Source organism: Drosophila yakuba, chromosome 3R (genome assembly GCF_016746365.2).
Source record: "Drosophila yakuba strain Tai18E2 chromosome 3R, Prin_Dyak_Tai18E2_2.1, whole genome shotgun sequence".
NCBI classification, from domain to species: domain Eukaryota; kingdom Metazoa; phylum Arthropoda; class Insecta; order Diptera; family Drosophilidae; genus Drosophila; species Drosophila yakuba.
In genome coordinates, this window is record NC_052530.2 from 5068073 (window position 1) to 5092725 (window position 24653).

The window sequence follows — 24653 nt, forward strand, 5'->3', positions numbered from 1 at the left end:
GCCACGCCTACACTTTTGAAAAATGTTTTGAAATTTGTTCACTTTTGTATTAGTCTTGTAATTTTTTACCGATTTACCAAAAAACTTTTTGCCACCCCCACTCTAACGCCCTCAAACCGCCCAAAGCTGATACGCCCACACTTTTGAAAAATGTTTTGATATTTTTTCATTTTTATATTGGTCTTGTGAATTTCTATCGATTTGCCAAGAAACGTTCTGCCACGACCACTATAACGCCTACAAACCGCCAAAAACTGTGTTTAAGACTCTCCTTCTCCCTTCCACTAGCTGAGTAACGGGTATCAGATATTCGGGAAACTCGACTATAGCGTTCTCTCTTGTTTCAAGTTTAATTGTTGAATAAATTGCAAAAAAAGAAAATGGAGAAATTATAATTCGTCTGCTCACCCATAAATATTTAATGAGCCCCACGAGCCAATCAAATGAAAGTGCAATCATTAAAGCGAATGATAAGTGTTTAAGGTCGAATTATATGGATGATGATGTGGGCGGATGTGTAAGTCTTGTGATTTATTGTTTGTTAAAGGTCTTGTAACTTAAATCGTATGTTTTTAATCGTATGTTGTTTTCATCAAAAGGGGATCCTAGAGTCCTCAATTATCGTAATGATTTAGGAAGTATAATTTATTTTTTGCCCATCAGGTTTGATTAACGAATTATTATTTATAAACTATAAATATAAGTATAAACTACTTTAAAGTACTTCCCTAAATATGTTCATTCGTGGTTATTGTCTGCGCAATTGGCTGAATGCAGTCCCCCTGGGCAGTCATGAAGGCAAACTCCGCCAATTTTGTGGGTGTGTCCAGAAAGTGGACACTGCACGTGCCAAAAAATGGTTTAGAAAGTGCCCAAAGGCACTTCGTGGCAAAAAAAAAAATTATGTTATGGACATAGGCACATGGATGTCAGTGTGTGGGGGCTTTTAGTTTGAAATGGTCGATAAAAAAGCGATTACTAAATTCAATTTAGTCACAAAGCAACGAAAACACCTTTGTGGGATTTCCAATTATAAAGCCCGGGCGAAAGAAATATACTAGTCAATGCAGCACAGCTCTTTTTTTCCCAGACCGCAAAAAGGCAAAAGTGCCAAAGGCGTGAAAATAATCCATAAAAAGAAAAGCGGTGGGAAAATAGAAGGAAAAACTACGACCAACAGAAGGAAACACACAAAAGGGGCTACTTTTTTTCAGTTAGCACAGCAGAAAGCGCGCTTAAATGATTTTGAATTGTGGACAAACATTGGCGACATGGAAACACGAAGGCGGCGGAGACGTGGACACGGACACGGGTTGACGTTGTCAACATTGTAGCTGCGGCTTCTGGCTAAAATGTTTGCGGCTGGTCAGGAAGGAGCCGGATGCGGAGTTGGAGGAGGACCAGTTGGCGTGGCTCGGTGCTAGGATGCTTAATGCTGGATACTGCGATGTTGGTTAAAAATAGTGCCCGGCAAAAAGCCGCGGCCACAAGTTGCAAAAATCACGCGCCATGAATCGTACAAAGAGCAATTGAATGGAACCATCTTTGGGAGTGAGTGGAAAAGTAGTTGGGATCGCTCCTCGTCTGACTTTCGTTTGCGCTGACTGGATGATTATGGTTCTTTTGGGTCAGGGTTTTGTTTTGGTCTACTTGATGTGCTCCCGTTTAAAGGATGACATGTCCTAGTGGCATCTTTATAGTGTTGAAAAGCACTTAAACAGAGATTAGAAATATGAATATATTGGTAAGGTACATTTATTAAATAACATTTTTAGCATCCCATTTATTTTCGCATAGTTTTCTTCAATTTAGGTTCTTAAATTGCATATAAACCAAAGACAAATGCATTTTTTAAATCAATACCGTATGTGCAGTTGAACGTTCTTAGAAACAATCGATAAAACAAATACAATTCGCTTAAAGAAAATATTGTAATGGCCAGTTCTACCTCGAGGGTATTTAATATTCGTCCTCTCTGACCGTTGACCCATCTCCAGTGGCCACTTCCAGTTTATTTTCTGTTTCGATTGCAGCAATTTTGCCGCCTGTTGGTGCCAGCAAACTAACAAGTCGCCGGGATTGCCGTCAGAAATGTACATATTTTTTATTCCGGGGCAAAATCAATTGGCATTTCAAATTGCACGCCTTTGAGTTTTGTTCGCGCACTGTGTTTGCCATTCGTTTGGAGGGTTTGGGAGTTGTTATAATTGAAAAGTGGCCCGGTCGTCGAAAAGTGGATAGATGAAGGGTCCAATCCATGCCACACGCCATTACCCTCGAAGAAATCGAGGCAAACTGTGTTGGCTATTTAAGTTTCGGTCTACGCCAGTTTAGGCAAATATAGACATAGTCATCAGAGCCATAGCGCCTTCATAGCCATACAATTAATGCAGATGACGATGCTGATGCCGATGCCCAGACGAGACGAGACGAAACCAGATTGAATCCATAGAGGCGTCCATTGGCACAGGTGTGCAGGTGCAACTGGAAGTGCCGGGTGAACATGTCCATAGCTGTGTACTCCGGCATCGGCAGACACCGAATACTTCCTTCATTAGGCTCACCCGGAGCCCATTTCCCACTCCCCCTACCCTAGCGCAATCCTGGTTTCGGAGCAGCCAACCAACCGACCAACGTGTCCCAGTCTGGCCTCCATTGTGCGCTTGATGTCGTGTGCGTGTCGTTTCAAATCGGTCTATGCACTGAACAAAAAAACTGGGGATACATAAGTATTTATTTCTCATATGTGTACTTATTTGGAATGCTAGTTTATGTTCATTTGAACAGCAAAAACTTTAAATGTCTCACAAAGTTAAAAAACATTCTTGAGCTCAATGCATAAATGATACACTTCTTATAGTGCTCTGGAGGGCTACTCTCACATTGTTTGCTGCATAAATAATTTTAGAGTAAATTAATTTATTCGTTGACATGTGTCCTGCGTTTATTTGAAATTGCATTGTCATTATGCAAATGCAAATGCACTTACCTTTTACCCTGTTTTGTGTTCGATTTAACTGCCTGTTGTTTTCTGCTCTTCGGCTGAGTGACTGCGAGCAGAGTTTTTCTGTTGAGTGCCATGATTTATTTGTTGATCCAACCGAGTTATTTACACTTAATTTGACAATGCGTGTAATGGTTTGTTAGCCACCCAAATTCCCGGACTGCAGCTAAGAGCGTTTGTGATTTACCATCTGAAAATGCATCACCTTAGTTTCTGGGCTGCATGATTTGCTGCTGCTGGCTAACATCTTAAAGCTATTTGTATTTGTCCTTACTGGTTGTGGGCCAAGAAAGCATCATTCAGGTGGTCATATATTCCAGAGCAAATACAATAAATAAATGAACTGCAGGTGTTCTTGGACGCCTTCGTAATCTTCAGGTTTCAAGAAAGGGTTTACCATTAGGCTGGGACATAATGGGACTTAACGATATCGAGTTTGGGAAGAACGTGTAATCTTAATCTTATAGAGTCTTAAAAGATTTATCTGTACTACGCATTGGTTGTGTATTTCACATTTTATACCCTTTACTCGTAGGCAGAAGGAAGCGTTTCCGACCATATAAAGTGTATATATTCTTGATCAGGATCAGAAGCCCAGTCGATCTGGTCATGCCCGTCTGTCCGTCCGTATGAACGTCGAGATCTCAGGAACTTTTTGCCACGCCCACTCTAACGCCCACAAAACGCCCAAAGCTGCCACGCCCACACTTTTGAAAAATGTTTTGATATTTTTTCATTTTTGTTTAGTCTTGTAAATTTCCATCGATTTGAAAAAAAAAACATTTTGCCACGCCCACTCTAACGCCCACAAACCGCCAAAAACTGTCAGTGTTGAAGACTCTTCTTCGCACTACCACTAGCTGAGTAACGGGTATCAGATAGTCGGGGAACTCGACTATAGCGTTCTCTCTTGTTATTAATAGATTTGGCTTCAAAACACTTCACGAAAGTGTTTGTTCAAAGATAACTAGTTTACTTAACAATATGGTTATGCACACGTCTGTGGGTGTTGGTCAGTTGATTGTTGTGCCTGGTTGTTGCCCACAACTGACCAAATAACCGACTTTTCACGCCTTCTGGTATTACATCTATGGCCAGAGCCGTGGTTACTCTACTCCGCAATCCTTCCTTGCCCACAAAACCATCCACAACATTCCGATGCCCCCGCAACTGCATTGTGGTTGCCTCATTACGAAGGGGAAATGCTCACGCTTTTCCCTGCCGCAGCAGCAACATGTTGCATTTTATGAATGAAGAAAATGTAATTTTACACTTGAATTGCGTGACTTGGAGCGGTGGGTTCTCATATTTCATAGCCCAAGATGCCGCAATCCATCACGTAAATTGAAAAAGAGCATTGATAGGCAAATTAGGCGCTGTCTGCTTTCTGGCCCTCTTGCACAATTGTAACTAACGTACGGAAAACTAGTGGGAAATTACCATGTCGGTGATTTTCATGATTTCAAGATCAAAAATTTATGGGATCTACATATTTAATGCTTATTCTCCTTCATATATTGAGCGTGAACGCCTTACTTTTGTATTTTAGTGTACAATAATAAGTGTATGTCTTTTGTTAGATTTCAAATATAAGCGAACATTTCGAATATTTCATCACATTATACGGAACATTTGGTACAGTGCAATCGTTGCCACATTGTTGGCAGACGAACGATGCTGAGAATTTTCGACCCACCCATCGCCCGTGCCTCTTTAGCGGATATCCCCATTCCAAAAGAGTGATCCTTTCACCAGGGGGCAACGAACATTCACTTTCAATAGCCAATGACATTCACTTGGCCGACAACTGGCAATTGATCAGCAGCCCGGAGCCCGCTGAGCTCTGTATTATGGTACCCATTAAATGCGATTCCATTGCACTCTTGAGGTTGCCTCCGAAAGTCATTAACAGCTACGGAGCCGCACCACACCTGTTTTGCAATCAGTCTCTAACCGAATCATTAGTCGATCTGGTTAAGACTTCTTTTAACAGCAGTTTGCTGCTCGTGATTTGTTCAACTGTATATGGAATTGATCTCTGTTCGTGCGCTGGTTTGCTAAGAAGTACACGAAATATATTACACATACGCCACCGATTCCGGTCGCCAATGCTGTGGCAAGAAGTCCGATTTATTTCACAGCCGTTTGTCATATTTTTCCTTTCGATTTTTTTGAAATGGCGAAGGTATGCCAAACTGTTAAACGCCAATTAAATAATATACATTTTTAAGGAATTTTATAAATTAGAGAAAACATTTTTATTTAATTCTTGAAGACACACCTTAAAAACGATTAGCTAAAAGTCTACTCAGTCACTTTGTCTTAATAAAGAAAAAATAACCAAATAAGGTTAAAGGAATTTAAGCTGTAGCGAGTTCCTTTTGACTATTTCTTTAAGAAGATAATTAATAAACGTATTTTTTATCATTAAACCAACCGAACATACAATAAACTGCGAAAACCACCTCCAGAATCATTTTGGGGCTTTGACTGGTGTGCAACCTGCATCGAGCCAATACTTTACCACCGAATTCGGTTAGCCAAGTTGACGCTATGTGCTGGTTTTGTGGCTCAAACTGGCCCGCACTTGTTGCCATCTCGTCTTGTTTCAGGCAGCTGCAGATCCGATCCGATCATCTCGTCCCGGTGCGAAGGCCATCGCCAGTCTCCGCACTTTTGTCAGATGGCGGACGCGGATCAAAAAACTTGCATACTTGCTGGGTGATTTTAATTCCGATCCGACCGACCGACCGGCTAGTGAAAGTAGTTTTTCTTTATATTTTTTCGGCGGTGCATTTAGCTGTCTCTGGATTTGGTAATAATTCGCTGCGACGGCTATTACAAAATATAATGGCTTTATTCTTTAAGCCAAATCATATTTAAAGCAGGCAGATGGCTTTGTGCACACTTTCCACCACAAAAATAAACTGGAAATGATCCGAGAGAAATAGTTTGCTTAGGGGTTACATCATGGGCACAAATTTATGTCTTTCACACTTTCAGTCGCGTGGAGTTCCAGTTTTCATTCGGGCTCAGAGCGACACTCATTGTTCAATTTTCCAATTGTCGGCGATAAAACATACAAAGACTTATCGGCCAAGTCAATCGCTAATGCCCCAAACAAGTAGTTGCATGTGCTTGGCTCAAAGTTGGGGGTAATACGAGTATTAGCCGAAAAGTCATCCGCTAGCCTGCCTTTCATTATATGTATGTGGTGCTGCATCTGAGGCAACGAATGTTTTTACTCAAAGATAATACAAAGTAATTATACAAATGTTAAATTTAGGATTACACTTACAAATAATAATTGGTCAACATTTAATAACCCGCATTTATTTCATAATTATATTATATGTTCTTTTTTTAAACAATTTAATTGGTATTGCCCATTTGTAGAATGGTTACAACAAACATCTCCATCTTTTTCAAACATCTCTATTACTACCATTAATATTATTTTTAGTTTTACCAAATTTAATTGGATATCACTATTCAAATTCAAATTGAGTTATAACATAATGATTGACAAAAACGCTCCTCCACGAATTTTAAGTACATGTACTTTTTAATAAAACTGCTTAGCAATTAATTGTATAGAATGTAGTTAAAGCATTTGTGTTTATGTTACCAAGATTTGAAATGTGCCTATATGTAAAAGAAGAAGTATGTACCTTTAATAAAAAATAAGGTCTGGGTACAGGTACACATTATACGATACTTACCATCTCTAATCGCCAGTAAGGCGCAATTGCTACTTCATTTTATTTGCCATCCAATCAACGCGTTGCCATCTGTGCAACGTTGTTTATTTGTTGGCCCGGCCGACAGAAAATGCCTTGCAATATCTGCATTTTCGCATCGCTTATTTCGCGGTGGCTTTCGCTTTGTTTGTTTAATTAACTTTAGACCGTGGCCATAAAAATTTGGCCACAAGCTGGTTGCTGGGCTAGTTAAAAATATTGGAGCCGGGCTCAACCGGGATTTGAACCCGGGACCTCTCGCACCCAAAGCGAGAATCATACCCCTAGACCATTGAGCCGCATGCCGAGCATCTGGGCACTGCACGGTTTTGGCCGCTGCTCTTCGCCTCTTCGTGCTTTCGAGTTGGTTCGTTGCTTTTGATGACGTTGATGCTGCTGCGGATGACGTCTTTTCGCCAACTTGTTTCGGCCTCAGCTTTTGTGTGGCGTGTTTTTGGCTGGTTGCATTAGCGCCTTGAACGGGAAAAAGTATGCTACTCTTTACACCTTGGTTTTGATTTTCCCTCTACGCCTGTAAATGGGCTGCAGACAATTGCAGACTTTATCGATGAATATGGCACATGCTCCAAAGCTGATAAAAGCCAGCTTGCTTATACTAGTGTACATAGCTTGTGTACGTAGCTTGTTTAAAATTTTATTCTGCGTTGCAAGTATACATATGTAATACCTGTTATATGCTATACCTGCCCATCTGTATCAATGATTTCAGTAAGGGTAATTCACGTAGTATTGATGCGATCACTATATGAGTAGGAAGAGTGATACACCAATCGAAAAGGGGCGCCCAAATAAATATGTTTGCCTACAAGATCTTGAAAAAGGAGAATCAATTGTCATATATGTATGTATGTACATATATAGCTACTAGCTACGGTGGGCGGACGGATGCGTGTTTTATTAGGTATTACATCTGTAATCTAACCAGCTTTATTATACCCGTTACTCGTAGAGTAAAAGGGTATACTAGATTCGTTGAAAAGTATGTAACAGGCAGAAGGAAGCGTTTCCGACCATATAAAGTATATATATTCTTGATCAGGATCAATAGCCGAGTCGATCTGGCCATGTCCGTCTGTCCGTCCGTCTGTCCGTCCGTCTGTCCGTCCGTATGAACGTCGAGATCTCAGGAACTACTAAATTAGTTTAAGCATACAAACTCCAGCGACATAGAAGCAGCGCAAGTTTGTCGATTCATGTTGCCACGCCCACTCTAACGCCCACAAACCGCCCAAAACTGCCACGCCCACACTTTTGAAAAATGTTTTGAAATTTTTTCACTTTTGTATTTGCCTTGTAATTTTCTATTGATTTACCAAAAAACTTTTTGCCACGCCCACTCTAACGCCCTCAAAACGCCCAAAGCTGATACGCCCACACTTTTGAAAAATGTTTTGATATTTTTTCATTTTTGTATTGGTCTTATAAATTTCTATCGATTTGCCAAAAAACGTTTTGCCACGCCCACTTTAACGCCCACAAACCGACCGAAGCTGCCACGCCCACACTTTTGAAAAATGTTTAGATATTTTTTCATTTTTGTATTAGTCTTGTAAATTTCTATTGATTTGCCAAAACACTTTTTGCCACGCCCACTCTAACGCCCTCAAACCGCCCAAAGCTGATACGCCCACACTTTTGAAAAATGTTTTGATATTTTTTCATTTTTATATTGGTCTTGTGAATTTCTATCGATTTGCCAAGAAACGTTCTGCCACGCCCACTATAACGCCTACAAACCGCCAAAAACTGTGTTTAAGACTCTCCTTTTCCCTTCCACTAGCTGAGTAACGGGTATCAGATAGTCGGGGAACTCGACTATAGCGTTCTCTCTTGTTTATTTAATGAAATACATTTTTGTAACTATTTTTATTTGTCCAGACCGGCGTTTGAATGCATTCGAGTTAATCTTTGGTGTTCACTCATTTTGTTTAAAATTCATCCCTCTTATTCATACTCATACTCATTACTCATATTTCCCATTTAAATGAGCATTATCTAATTGAACGCCAGTTTTTTGCTGTCTAATCTGCATGTTGATATGCAAACAAATACAAAAAGTGGTTTGGTTTCTTAAAAATAATTTTATTTTAAATCTGATAATGAAACTATAAAATATACACAAAACTTAAATGAGAATTTATCCATTTATAGACTGAAAGAAATGCATTTTACTTATGGATTGTATGGAAAAATTAATCGAAAGTATTCAACAAACTTCTTCAACGCCAAATAATTTGTATCATACCTTTTATTTTTTATTATAGCTTAAAGTGATACCTCTAACATGAATGTTAGAGAGAATGTAGAGCTGGTAAAAGGTATTTAAAAAATAAATATTTTTAAAATAGAACACACAAATGCATTGTATTAAAGGTTTCTTACAAGTCTCTAAAACTATTGGAAATATATCAAAGTCTTTAAAGCAAGAAAGAAGTCTGTACAAATCATACGACTTAAGACTATAGCGCTATAGTAATGTGTTAACTAATAGGCATCTGCAAACTTAAGCTACATTTATTAATGGGAGGACCACTCGGGGCTCAGGTAAAGATGTCCTGGACGAGTTGCTTGGTGATGATGCGATGTGGCCGAGTGGGATTCACCTTGGGGCGCTGATAGAGCCGGGCATTAATGGCGTACAGCCGGGGTGAGAGATCGCAGCGGACATTGAACCACCAGTCGCAGACAAAGACCGCCTGTGAGAACTGGGTGCCATTTGGGCAGAGGAACGTGGCCTGTCGTCCATCGATGTCGCAGTAGTGCCAACCTGTAGGGGCATATTATAGAGTTTCTCCAAACGCAAACGTAGTTTACGGATAGCTCACCCTGGCACCTTGTCTCCATGTCAGCAAAGAACCCAGGATACTCCTGCTCGTCGCAATAAAAATTGGTGTACGGCACCGCCGACAGAATGGGATAGTCTACGCCAGGACGACCTGCAAATGATTTTGTTATTGCAATTAGTGAGCCGCCGAGCCACCGAAACCAAAACAAACTGCATGTCACGCAGTCGGCGGTGTCCAATCAATTTCACTTCATCCAACCTTACTTGAAAGAAAGCTGCAGAAAAAAACCTCTCCTACCTCCCAGAAGTGTCAACTGCAGGCGCTGCCCCGGGGTCACCAAAAAACTGAAGCCCCCATCAACCAAAAACAAAAATAAAACCGACATAAACAAATCCTCGACCGGATTCAGTCGCCTCTCTGGCGCTAATAAATGAATTTACGAGTAGATGCACTTCTGTGCCAAATATCCATTCCGCTCGTCCGAAAATAATTTAAAATCGTGCACTTTTTTCTGACCTGTCGATGATGGCCCCGAAATGCATTTCGCTGCCCCATCTTCAGACCGACTACTCGAAAAATAGATCAAGAAGAATATTTCTCTGCGCCAAAGGACCCTTGCCATTGTTTTCGATGCTGTGTCATGTTTAATTGATTGACTTTCGGGGCATGCATATTGGGATGAACCATTTTAATAGTAAAGTATTAGGTTCCTACGAGATAATTTCGTTACCGGGAATGGATTTTCCCAGCTCTAGGTACTCGCGAACCGAGGGGCTAAGGAAGTTGTCCGGTATCTCTGGGAGATCCTTCTCCTGGCTGCCGTTCTCATCATTCTCCAGATCCTGCTGCGGTTCCGGCTCAAAATTAACTGGTTCCGGAGCTCGTGGGCGCTTGGCTCGTTTGGAACGAACCGTTTCATGGCAGTCTGCAAGAAAATCACCCAATTTATTAGTCGAAATAAACAAATTGGCAAAGTTCAAGGTTTAGTCGAGGGGAAAAAACATTAAAGTCTATGTACTACAATTAGCGGCGATGCCAATCTTTGGCCTCAATGTCAAGATAAAAACTTGATTTGCTTGATGGTACATAAACCACTCCCTAATCCAGTTAATGAGTCAGTAGCCGTCGAGTTAACTTTAACTTTAACCTCAGATGTATCTGACCCGCTTTTAAGCTTTAATATTCGTTTTTGGTGCTGCGAGCAATTGCGCAACAATTGTTCTCTTACACGAAAAGAAAATACTAAATTGGACTATAATTTGCTATAATATTAATAACAAGCAGTCCAGTGTATGGTCTATTATGTACCCTTTACTCAGCTAAGGAAGGTGCATGAGCAAAGGACAGTTTCCAAAAGTGCGATTGAGCTCAATCTCATAGCTTTTACAGAAGTATTCATAATATTCTCATAAATATGCGACTAACACTTTTTTCACAAGAAAGGTAGACAGCTTACTTCACTTGCAGATATTATATATTTAAAAAAAAAAACCAATGTGTATTCAATATGAGCACTTTAGAATCTAAAACAACAAAACTATTATTTCATATTGGGAAAACAACTTTCTATGGGCTATTTACCTATTTACATTTTTCTAAAATAATTTTCCTTGTGTATGAAGCTGTATATTTTGCAGTTGATTGTGTAGATTAATGTTATGGCTGCTTCAGATGACAAGATTCGTGCGGTTGTTGCCGTTTTTGTGGCTGACCTTGCCGCTTCTTTTGCAGTGGGAAAAGATCTGCCCCCAAATCAAGAACTTGCGGTAATTGCTCAATAAAAATGTATTGTTTTATTCTGTTACTTTTCTGAATTAAGCATAATTGGCTTTGAGCTCGTAAGTCTTGATGCATGTGAGGTTGCAATTCTGATCTGCTTCCTTCACACGGCCCCATACTAAATTAGCTTTGGTCTTGAAAATCTCGGTAGGCAATTTGGAATATAAGAAGTGCTGTAGCAAACAGAAATCGGATATTGCTCTTTCCAATGTACTTTTAGTTAATAGTCCGATTTGAATAGCTTTCGGCACTTTGGTGAATATTAATAAGCTGACCCAATTATTATTTAAACACATCGCAATAGGCGCGTGGGCGCCAGACAGACTTCAGATTTATAGGTATTTTAGCGGGGGTGATAATTTCTATGCATAGGCGTCTGCATTATTAGTTAAAGATTTCTAAGTGGTACAGACCGGACGGACATGGCAAATCTCCTGGGCTACCGATTCGGATGAAGAAAGTGTTCGTTTTACCTCTTATATACTTTGCAACGTATCTAGTATACATCTTATAGTCCAAAGGTAACGTTTATAACTAAATCCGTTTACGCGGTGTATTCTTCACACAAACAATCTTAATTTTCTTACCTTACATATTACTTGAGTATATTTTAAAAATGTTTATGCTTAGGAAGTAGAGATAAAATAGCAAGCGTAAGTTTGAGTAAACTTCTACAACTTGTTCAACTTTTTGTTGCCCTCTGATGTTGTTACTGCAACTGGAAGCAGTCGGAAAACTAGTTCTTTATTTTATATTCTACATTTCGTGCGAAATTTATTCACATGGCAGTTGTCGCTGTTTTTTATTAATACTGATTTCGCCTTATGTAATTGACCTTAACCTTGTTCCGCAGTTGTCTGTTTTTATTTATTTTTTTTGGTTATGGAAGTAAGTCGAATGTTTGATTCAGCCCAGGCGATAAACTTTGCCTGGCCAACGATCTGGAACTGCATCGAACATGTGCCTTTCATCTAGTAAACGGATCGAGTGTGGGTTTATTCGTTAAACTTTCGACAAGCGAAGGCAAACCAAGTGCAGCTGTATCAATCGATGAGTAATCAATCAAACGATCTAACTACTTTTGTGCCTGACTCTTCCGAAGAGCTTGTAAACGTGAATTTCCATTTGGGACTCTGTTTCGGCCTCTTTTATAAACAGTTGCATCATACACCAATTTTCATTGTAATTTTGTTGTCGCAACAAAAAAGCTAGATTAAAACTTCCTCGAGTTTCAAATTGGCTCCTGAAATAAATATACACCACAAACCGTTGACCATTTACATACCCAGATTTGCTAAAAGGCAGGCATTAGTTGGCCACGGGTTTTGCTAATTATTTAAACCAAACAAATTATCTGCAACACGCAGAGGACACTCCCCAAAGAGCACAAAACTATTAGGCGAAATCCAGCCAGCTCCCACACAAAAACCAATCGAATGCAGAAAGCTAAAAATTAAGCTAGCTAGCTAGGCAACAACGAGGTACCGCCAACAAATTGCAAAATGATATTTCGCAAAAATAGCAAGCAAATTTATTACAACTGAAATAATTACTGTGAAAAGGAAAAACAATCACATCGTAATTAGACGAGCGTTGAGGTGAGTCTTACCGAGGGGAGGCCAGCTGCGAATTCAGCGACAAATTGTAAAAACTGCCCGGTTATTCACACATTCATGTGTCCGCGTTCGAGTATAAATCTCGATATCTATATATGTAGCCAAGTCCATTAGCCACGCATTTGTTGGCGGCCTTATGTCAAAAAATTTTGTGCGTGAGACAAACAACAAGAATTTGCATTGCGATCGAATATGGCATACCCTTACCTAATCTTCATAATTTTATGAAATATCGAATGGGTACTTTACGTTTATTGCTAGTTACATATTCATTCAAATACATATATATTTATTTTGGTTATATAACTGTGAAAATGGATAATATTTTCATAGAGTGGTTTTAATAATAATAAACCGAAATCCGTAAAAGCCATTTGAAACTGCAAAGAGTAATGGCTAGTATAATTTTTAGGACCAACGGTTTCGAAGGAAACTGAGAGGAGAGATCAACAAAAATCGTTTTTCGAAAACCAATTTCACGGAAAATTGTATTGCCCTGCGTCAGAGTAAAAAATAGCCATAAAAAGATTTAATTTTTCTGTGTTTTTTGGGGACCAACGGCGGATGGGAGTGCGTCGTCATGGGGCACACCCCTTTGCCACGTCAGGCGTTGTGGCTAGTTGGTTGTCTGCTGGTTAGATAACCCAAAATGAGCCGAACGGACTCTCGGAGTGGTGCCACTCTCCTCCGGTGGAGCAGGCTGCTCACCCGGCCGCTGCCCAAATCCCGCATCCTTCATGTGCTCCATCCAATCTGATGATTTGGTGCGCTTTGGCTGGTTTGGATTTTGTTCGGTTCGGTTCGGCTTGGTTTGGTTGGGCTGGTGGCTTGTCATCGCTTTGTTTTTGGCCTGTGATTGGGTTTTGGTTTTTGTATGCAGTCGCATAATTAAAGTAATTGCCTTTCGATGTGTGTGCGCGAAATTAAGTCAGCAGCTGCTGCGGTGCAGGGGAAATTAAATAGCATACAGAAACGAATTTCACAATTGTAATTGTTGTTCGGTTGGGCCTGACGTTGAGTTGGAATCCTTTCCACCTTTTCCACCGCTCAAACGCCCGATCCTCCAATCCAATCCAATCCACAGGCTGATAAAAATCCGTCGCATAAATCAAATTGCCACAAAACTTTTATCGGCGTAGGCACATCTATTGTGGGCCTGTTGGCTTCGTAGGTTTTGTCTTTTCTGTGGATGATTAGAGCCAGCCAGGTAATACGACTTTATTTGGTCTTGTACTGCTGAAGCTCGTTTCGACTGCACATAAATTAAACTGTTTTGCGGCTTTCGGTTTTATCGACTATCCGCCTCTAAACGGTATTATTATTTATGTTTTTGCCCATTGTCAGGAGTGGAAGGTTAGACTGGAGTTAAGGAACTAAATTGCTTAAGTGCCGGAAATGGCAGCGCCATCTAATCTAGACAAAAAGAAAAATGTATGCGCTTTATCCTTTTTACAAACACTATAAGGTATTCTGTAAAATAGTTTTGTATTGCTTAAATGTTCCCATCTCATTATAGTAACTCTCTGAAAATATCTACCTAATATTTGGCTATTTACATGAATAGTATTAACTTCACTTCAGGAAATATTATTAAAAAAGACCGAACATCTTCAATAAGTTATTCACTTAATACACCTTAGTGTCAGCCATAAATACTCATAAGACTCATTAACAATGACCATTCTTCTTGATCGTAATCCGTTAAAGGGTTAAAAAAGTCAATCCAGGAAGTGGCCCAGCAACAATTGAGTGAAAATAAATCATTGACCAGAAAAAAGGAGGAGGAAGAGGAAAAGACGATGCCATGGCATATCCTTCCATGTCACAGGAAACAGCCAGGGACAGGGGCGGTAAAAAAAACTGGAAAAACAACAACATTAACGAGGATAATGAAGTTGGCATGATGAACATCATCGGCCCAGTGGAACAAGGATGCTCTGCTGTCCTTGCCGTGTTGCAAGCGCGTAAAGCGGCGCAAAATAAATTAAGCTCATTATATAATTGAATCCTTGATAGGCTGATTATCCACACGGCTTGCCATGTGCGCCTGCCGCCTGGTCCACCCGTCTGCTGCCCACTCGCTTATTAAAAGGATAATGCCCAGTCAAGCGCAAAGGATGCGGAATGGCCAAACGCAAAAATTATGTAAATTAATTTCCTGTTGCATGTGCCGATCCGATGCGCCGGCTATATGGTAAAGGTGTGTACATGTATGTGCGCGTTGGCCAGCGACATTTCCATAAATCTGCCAGGTGGTGCCACAGTCAAATTAAGCATGGTTGGCCTTAAAAATTATGCATAAATACTCCAGTTTCTCCAGATATTGACTTTAATGTGCTTTAAATTTGGAGGGTTCAATAATAAATAAAGCATAGACACGAAATGATTACCTCAAATCTGGTTGTATCAGTTGGTCTCAGTAAATATCCAAATACCATTATACCGTTTATTTATACATATCCACAATTATCCCTTCGTTTGTTTAGATTACTGTCTCCACAATCGCAGCTCCCAAGCCGAAAGTCACCGTAATATTGTCGCGAGCTCCACCTTAAAAATTGGGGACAGAAATCCGAACTCGAACTAAAATTGCTTTTTCAAGCCGCGGAATCGCCAGTATATTTAAACGGCAACCTCATGCAGTCACGATTCGCTACACACGAGAGTGGTGGGGGGATATATAAATCTGGATATACATAAAAGTGTGCAGTTGCAGGCCTCCTTAATCTATTGACTAAATGCATTGCATAAAGCGTCGGTCGGTCGCTCGGTCGGTCGGTCTGTCAGCCAAACCTCTAAGCCAAGACCTAAAACAATGCCACTACAAAACAAGTTCAGTTTGCCGGCAGTTTTCGTGCAGCAGCGCTTTCAATGGCCGCAAATAGCTCAAAGGCGCTTTGTCTAGCCAGTATAAAGTCCACCCTTCTACCTCCCCAGATCCCAACCGATTTACGATACGATACTATACTATACCATTCCATACCCACTCCATTTTCCCTGTAAAACCCACTCCCTGTTGCTGCTGCATGGTTAAATTATGAACGCAGTCGAAAATCTATTTGTTGGCTATGACCAAAAACTTCAAATACCCAAACCTCATCTAGATTCGTTTTAGGCCAAAGAACTTTTAGCTGAATTCGAATGGCCAAATAAAATTTAATACGGAATAAAGTTAGAATCGATCTTGTTGCCTCCCGAACTTTATCGCTGGGCCGTAAGACACCCACCAATATTCCAGTTAACTACTACGTCTACTGCCTGGCTAAGTGCTTATTGTAGCACTGAAGAAAAAGCTTAGTACTTGGGGGACTTTTAATGTAAACCTTAATTGGTTGACCGATAGTGTAGTTCTCTACACTAGGGAACCTATGTTGATATGTATTTCCCATTAATAAAAATATTTGATATCAACTGGTTAGAAAAGGTACCTATTTTACTTCTGTGCCCTAACCATGCCGATAGTCGCTTTAGGCTTATATTCCATGGGAGGTGGTAGATCTGAGCGCAAATATACAAAAACTCCTAGGTGCGCTTAATTTGCAAACTTCTTACATAAGATTTCGGCTCGTTGGGCTGCTGTTTGGCGGCTTATTACAACTATAAATTTGCATTCGGATGTGGGTGTTGATGGGAATTTCGCTCGAGGAAGAGTTTTATTTTCTGCTGGTTATACAAGCAGTCATATTTGGAATCACTAAGTTGCAGTTTACAATTGGATCGTATAACTTGCAAGCAATCAATGGAGTATTTCTTGTTACTAAATTATGGATTTACGACTTTGACACAGCAAAAATAGATGTATCTGCATTTTGATCCATGTAATGCTGAGACCATCCATTAATAATTGTTCGTTTCATTGAATCAACCCACTCCAAATACGAGCTGATCTCATAGTTGTCTGCTACAAAATAAGTTTAATAAGCTTTTATATATATGTAATTATGAAATTTTCCACGTTAATTGCATTGGAAATCCGCGACTGATTTCCACAGCTTTCCCAACCTGCCAGCCGCTCCGATTTCCCACATCCTGGGCAATAAGGTCAGGCAGGAGGTCGCTTTTCGTGCCCGTCTGGGCCGTTTTTCATGGCGCATATCTCATAAATATAAATGACTGAATTTTTCCGCAATTTGTCGTACACAAAACAAATTTCATTTTAATTGAAAATTATGCCAGCGCATTAACATGAGCAGCGATTTAATGGATTCTGTTCTGGGATCTCGCAGAGGATGTTGTAGTTTGAATTTATGGATGGTCCTGGATGAAATTAAATGGATGATGCCGTCCGATTTTGTGTGAAGTGTTCGGTATACTGTTTCGACAAGAAGAGGTTTAGATAGAAAGCAAATGATTAAGGTATAGACAATGATGATCTCTAAACCGAACCACTTTTTGGAAGGAGTTTCTTTGAGTAATTTGTACCCGAACCACTTTTTGGAAGGAGTTTCTTTGAGTAATTTGTACCCAATAATAAAAAGGGATATACATATGTGACAAATTGAGAGCTGCATGGGGAAAAAATCAATCGGATTTGAGCTTGGCATTCCAGTATTTTTTCGACCAAACTTATCGCTTTGTTGACCGTTGACTTGGCCAACAGATTTGCATTTGTCAGCTGGGCGGTCCGCCGTTGTTTGTTGGCCAGGCCAAATGTGTTGGCTGACAGCCGCATAAATTGTTTTCTCATGTGTGCCAAATGTTTGACTTACGCGCAAAAATGTTTGCGCAGGTAAATCTTTTGTGTGGACACCGGATTGGGTCAAATTTTTGTCTTGTTTTCCGCAAGAACATTTGTATTTTGTTGCTAGCCATGCATATAAATCAATTAATTTATACACAAAAATGCGAAATGCTTGCGGATCATTGCGTGCGGAGTTATTTCCTCCACCTGGCAATTCGCAACTATTTGGCAGCTTTTAGCCCACACTGCAAATTATTGGTCAGTTATGCACACGTATCAAGATGGGGTAGATAATAAAAACGCGCTGTGAATTTGATACCAAATTGAAAAAGTGTGTCTTATCAACAACTAGATTTAATTGTTGGTCCAAGAACTGGGGCACTACTCTTCTATGCTGTTAAATTATGTTCTATTATAGTTATACACACATAAATGGTATTTGTAACATCCTTAATTTCCATTTCCAACTTATCTTAAGATGCTTGTTGGACTTCCTGCTACTTATTCCGCTCATATTCATCATTAAAAAAACATATGTACAGACATTTTGAAATAATTTTGAGTTTTGTCATCAGTATAACTACCTATCTGCCAGTCTCTCGCAATAATTGAAAATCATTTGCATTCGAATGGCTAAAACATCTGACAATCTGGGCAAAGCGGATGTGCCGAACAGCAGCTGAAAGGTTATTTGCCAGTTAGTTGCATGCATTACGTATACGCCACGTTGGCTGCAACTCGCGATTTGTGTGTGATTTGTGTGGCCGACAGACGAATGCGACGCTTTGCGCGGTTAATGTGAGTGGGAAGCCATTCGTCGTCGGGATGATGGGCTCCAACTAGAGGGCCCCGAGGCGCATTTTTGCCTCTCTTCATGTAGGAGAAGCCTTCGCCATTACTGGCAACTTTCAAATTTAGATTGGAAACATGGAGTGGGCTTAGAAGGAATCACTAGGTACACAGCTTCCCGAAGCTGCATATTAATGTAGAAACTAAAAAATATTTATTTGGATATACTCGTTAGGTGCCGTTACGTAGGTACTGTAATAAAATTAACATATTGTTTATTTAATTATTGTACGCAATTCTTAGCCATTGTCAATGGTTTGACATTTGCTCTACGTTAGGTATGCTTAGGAGTGTGGGCTAGCACTTTTAACATGAAAGGTTTATTAGATCCAAGTAATAATCGAACACAATGCCAGAGTGACTGGTAATTAGAGGCCAGCACAAATTGCACCTCATTGAAATGGCAAAAAGGTAAGTATCGGAAGGCAGACGTTATAAGACGGCTAAAGGCGGTGGATTTGCTCGCATAGCCTTCGTTTCGGTCGCTTAATTTCGCCTTTTTATTGTCTGAGTATATTTTGTTGTCTTTTTGCATTAGCCACACAAAATGTCGTGCAGCATCTGGCTGTGGTTTTATATTTTTTCGGGGTGCGGACTTGAGCAACCTTCAAAACCATGTAAATGTCAGATGCCATCTATAGTAGAACTTTCCTGTCTGGGCGAATGGCGATTGCCGTGAGGCGTCTGGCCAGAATTTGGAAAGTATTCCCAGGCGGCATCATCTTGAAGTGCATTTGCAGCTGCCGCAACTTACCGCGCTCATAAATAACCTGAACTTTGGCGGTGTGTCTCCGGCCAATAAAACACTCGAATACTTCGCATGGTGTCGTGTCGGACTGCGCATTGTGCAACTTGTGGCTCTTCCCAGCGCCAGCAAGAAGTTACGCATGCGCCAAGTGGCCAAATCTATGGCCACCCGATGGAAATCCAGCCGAACGACAGACACACCAAAAAAGTAAAAATAAAACAAAATGCAACTGCGTTGAGAACGCAGTTTTTGGCTTGCGGTTTTGTCAGCCCGCGCTTGACACATCAGGGCAGGCGGTTTGGTTGCCTCAGCGCAGCTGGCTGCATCCCGCCTCCGCCTGAACTGAGGCGCTGAAGTACAGTGGAGCCTCGGTGTGGCATTATATACATCCCATTTTCATTAGTTTAGAGAAAATAGGGTCGAAAAAGCCACCGCAGCTTACAAAATTATCTTATTCACACAATATTAACAAGAAATATTAGGAATGGTTTTATATTCTTAACAAATTATTTAAAAAAGTCTAGGAGTATTTTACTTAAATATTTTGCAAAGCATTGAACCATATTTCATTGATAATATTTATCTATTTTTTTTTTTTGTAAACATAAACAGATTTTTATCAGGGACGCATCCCTGTAAGGAGTACATGTACATATGAACCTCGAAGTGACGGCGAAGTCGTGTAATCTGCTAGAATTTATTGCGCTTAACTGGCATTTTTGTGCATGTAATTCGATTAACTAAATCCAAGTCAAAACAACTTGTGCCAAGCCAGCCTACTTGCTGTGACCATAAAATGTGTTTTTCTTTGTGGATGTAACTTTTTACAATACTCTACCCCTGTCTGCGTTTATGGCGTATCATAATGTAGATGGATTGTTTGTATATCTTGAAGCAATCAAGTACTTTATCCAAAACCACAGATAAATGCGTCATTCGGTCATGCAGGATTCATATGATTGATCACAAATTGAGTTTTCAATTTCGCTAACCTTTCGTAAAAACTGCATATTTGATTAAAGCGGATGTCGCCGGGTAAACGTTGGCAAATGTGATTATGTTTTTCAAAGTCAATCTAAAGCATTCCAAATATGGGTTTGTGGTAAAGGTGAATTTAAAAATGCAACTTTCTGAACAAAAGTAAGATCTTTATATTTTTTTTATGTCGATATGCCCATGTGTATTATAAGACTCGGCAAAGCCAGTAAGTCTGCTAGGTAACCTCTCTACTTAGCATGCGAGCCATATAAATATTTAGGGAATTTTTGATTTATGGCTCGTGGGATTGTCTTCACAGCTTACCAGTAAATAATAAATATCCACAAATGATGATGAACACAAAAGTTATTCTCGGCAACATGTTGCTGCTGTGTCTGCAGCTGGTAAATGTTATTTTTACTCCTTTTGTTTTGTCGGCGGCAAGCGATTCCTTTTTCTTTTTTCGACTCCCACTGCTTCAGTTTGATTTATGTGTTGACCTTTTGCAATGTTTGTTTGTTTGTTTGCTCGGTAAGCACTTGCACTTACTTTCATGCACTTGAAACCGATCGACAAGGCTACAAAAACCGCGTGCGGTTGAGCGTTTTAACGACTTACTACTTTTCGCCTTAAGAAGCAATTACAATTAATTCGTTTTTATTGGCAATTGCCCCTGTCGTTGCCGCAGCCGTTGCACACGTATTTCGGTTGTTTACTTTTCCCAGTTGGTAATAGGAAAATGCTAGTAAATGGAGCAACATCAAAGCCGGAGATTGCCGCCAATTTGCATGGCCTATAAAGCAGTTGAGTCGCATGCGAGGAGGCGATTGCCCAATAGGCCGCCAAAATAGCGGGCGGGTAAAAGCTTCACAGTTGAAGTTGCACAGTTGACGTTGCTTGCTGTTGCAGTTGCAATCGCTTCAGATGTTTTTCTCTTTTTTTTTGTGACTTTTCCTGGGACAATGGAGCACACGAATATGGCAACACAACACAAATGGGATAATACTAATAATACGACTTCTTGATTCACTTTTATTATTACGGTCTGTAGTAATTCTTGGGCTTTTCTGATCGCCAGACAAGTACAACAACCATTCAACCAGACGCTTCAACCTCAACTGACTGCAATTGTTGTTGAATACGAACACGAATACTTGACGGTCTACTCAGAAACCACAAGACTCGCTCCACTCTGTAGAAACACTCCATCTCAGATTTGAGTGGGCTTTTTGAGCCAGGCCTGAACTAGTTTGTCGTGCCTTCAAGAAATATATGTGTTCAACTTGAGCGCGCATTCGGCTAGCTTACTTTTAATTGTACTAACTAACTAGCTCGATCTACTCTGCTCTTACAGATCTTACGCAATGCCCAATTGCCGATGAATCACGAAAAAGTTCGCAGTCAAAAAACCTCGAACCCTATTTTGGGCAGCCTTCAAGCGGGAAAACTAGTCTCGAAAGAACAAAAAGCCAGCCACCTAGGCCACAACATCTAATAAATAGTGTAATTAAGTTTTTCATTTCATATTTTGGATTTTTTATTCGACTGGATAGAGCGGAAAAGCCTTTGCCTTTTTTGTTGTTTGCCACAATTGAAGTGGAAGTTTAACTGCTGAAATACAAAAGGTGAATTCTGAAGGAGGAATTAAAAAGAACAAAAAATTTTTATACCGTCAAAAATTATCACAGAAAATGCAGTAACAAAATTTTATTTGCACAAATCTTTTCTTTAAAAAATCCCATTTTAGGAATTATCAAACATATAAGTAAAAACAAGTTTTAGGAATTTCTTCTACCATATTTGTATTATTTTATTTTATTTATTATAATAGATAGAGCAGTTTACAAAACTAAACTAACTTAAGTAATATAGCACTGGCTGCAGGGCCTATGGCTATGTTGGTTTACAATTTTTATTTATTAATTTATTTTTTTAAATCTAATTAATGGCTAGTTGGTTAAATGATTACTGTGTTTGTTGTTGTACATTTGTTTTTTTTTTTTTTTTTTAATTTGGTCGTATAATTCTGTTTTTTTTAGGAAACGTATGATTTTTTGTATGTTTTCTGGGTTGGGCTTGCTAAGAAGGTCTAGGGGGTTAGTGTTGCTAAATATGGCTTGCTTGGTTTGTATAAGGGATGGACATGAGTTCATTATGTGGCTTATTGAAAGATCTCCTTGGCAAAAAGGGCAAACTGTTATAGGATTTGGATTTAGGTTATGTTTGTGTGTCCTAGTCGAAGTCGTATTATTTTTATTTGGTCTGGTCCAATTTTGGCGAGTTTGTTTAAGGTAATCGCAGGTGTGTGTGTTATTTATGTTAAGTGAAAAAAAAATATTTGTATTATATTTTTTACAATAGTTACCAATTTTGTAATCTCAAACAATGATTTCAAAATATAGGATTTCCGAAAATATATGAAAATGTATCAACACCTTATTTTTCTGAGTGTTTTAGCCAAGAGCATCTTGCCTGCAAACCGTTCTGCAGCTGACTTTGTTTTGCAAGTCCTTGGCTGCCACAGAATGTGACTTGGTCGAAGAGGCTTCTTCTGGCACACCAAGGGTCTTCTGGGCCCGCATTTTAATGAAGTTAATGGAGACACAAAGGAGGACTTTGGGCGGGGTAACTAAATTACTCCGCCATGTGCCATGTGCCGTCCAGCATTCGCAATTAGCCTTATCCAGGGAATTCCAATCGAAGTGCCCGTCTGATGCTGCTGGTTGCTGGATGTTAACCACATCAGTCAGTCAGCTCGGACAGTTTGGTCCGATCTGGGGTAAGGTAGTAGGCAGCACATCAAGGCCTCCTACATAAATCATAATTACATTAGCCTAGCCCCTGGTCCAGTCGGATCGAGGCGTGCAGAAATCGTTGTGCGTTCGCTTCCCCAATGGTTAATAGCAAAAATAAACACGAGAAAAGCGTACTCAAATTATGTATTATATAAAACGAGAAACAATTATTAATGGCAAAAGCCAAAGAGTCGCGACCGATCGCGAGTTACGCAGCCGATCTGAGCCAAGTTGAAAATCGAAAAGCTGGCTCACGAGGCGGCGCAAAATGCTACCAAATTGCGTGTCCGTCCGTCCGATTGTCTCTAATTGATAAACTGGCCAAAATGAACTCGACTGTCTGTATGTGATCGACTGACGTCGCTTAACTTACCGCAAATGCTGATAATTAAACAAAAAATATATGTTCAATCCTATTAAAAACTGCGTTTAATAATCGCATTTGTGCAAACTTATCTGTTGTATATAGTAACTTTAATTGCACACTAATAGTTTTAATGTTTCTGCCAAGTGTTAACACGAAATCAATGTAGAACTACCGAAATTGTTTATCAAACAAAACGCCGACAAGGTTATGTAATCTCCAGAGGCATAGTAAATTAATCTGAGCTGATCAAGTTATGACAGCATTTATCGCAGAGTTCACAACAATTTTTGAGTGATTGACATTCTACCAGTGGATTTACGATCGGGCACTAATAAACATCAGTGCTAATACACATGCGAACTTAATGTTTTTTATTGTATTTATAATAATAAATGTTAGCTATTTTTTGATAAATTTATGTGCTAGTGAAACCATTTGACGTAGTCTATAGGTTTTAGAAATGTATATTTGATATAGCTCTATATCATTTGCGACCAAATTAAATATTTATGTTTTTGATCCCTATCAATAGCCGAGTCTATATAGCCATCGTTGCACTATATCACATAGCGTAGAAATAATTAAATAATAAGTGGTAAAATGTATCTAAAGGGCTTTAAGACAGTTTTTTGACACTATATGTAATTAAAATCTGCCAAAGGAATTTGTAATAACGGAAAAGATTATTGATTAGTCTTAAAATTCAATCATTCCAATCATTCCAGTACAATAAGTAATTTTCTGATTAATTGAATTGTATTCGATTGAAACTTAGTTATTATTTAAGGTATATGTGGTAGTTATTCTCGAAATTATTTCCACAGCATAGAACTTTACATTGCCCGTAAAGATTTTTGTAAACACTAAAGCCTCGTGATGCTGGCAGTAAGCTCTTTGTTTTTTCTCTCAACATCAGCCTATTAAAAAGTATTTTTGTGGCCAAGTAAAATTAATTGTCGAGGACTGGTTGGGAATATGAATTGGGTAACTGGGGACTTTTGATAGACAAGGTAAACAATAAACATGTCTATGCCTGTAATATTGGGATCTCAGACTCGATGCCGAACCCTTGACAAGGTCAGCTGAATTGATTTCAAATTGCCTCGAGCGGCGGGAATGGCAAAACGATCCGAGTTTCGTTTTAATGATGTGCCAGATTTGGGCTCCTACATGGTTTCATTTACACACACGACAACTCTTGCGATTGGATCGCTCGATGGATGCCCGTTAATGGCAGAACAGCCCGCTGGCGCGAACTTGCCTGTCATCTGCTACAAATCAGCTGTCAT

General features: G+C 39.7%; 2 protein-coding genes and 1 non-coding gene across 3 annotated transcripts in view; 1 reads left to right on the forward strand and 2 right to left on the reverse strand.

Annotated features, from left to right (window-relative positions):
* The window catches only part of LOC6535584, a 59683-nt gene that overhangs the window by 28793 nt on the left and 6237 nt on the right, over positions 1-24653 (forward strand). The gene's annotated exons all lie outside the window — the stretch shown is intronic.
* Positions 6972-7043, reverse strand: Trnap-ugg. The gene has a single exon. It is a non-coding gene; the product is annotated as a tRNA-Pro (tRNA).
* LOC6535583 lies at positions 9102-21336 on the reverse strand. The gene is made up of 4 exons (XM_002096175.3): positions 20527-21336; positions 10282-10476; positions 9591-9701; positions 9102-9532 (listed from the first exon to the last, which is right to left on the reverse strand). Exons 1-4 carry the CDS (start codon positions 20582-20584, stop codon positions 9306-9308), a joined length of 591 nt encoding a protein of 196 aa, XP_002096211.2. The 5' UTR covers positions 20585-21336; the 3' UTR covers positions 9102-9305.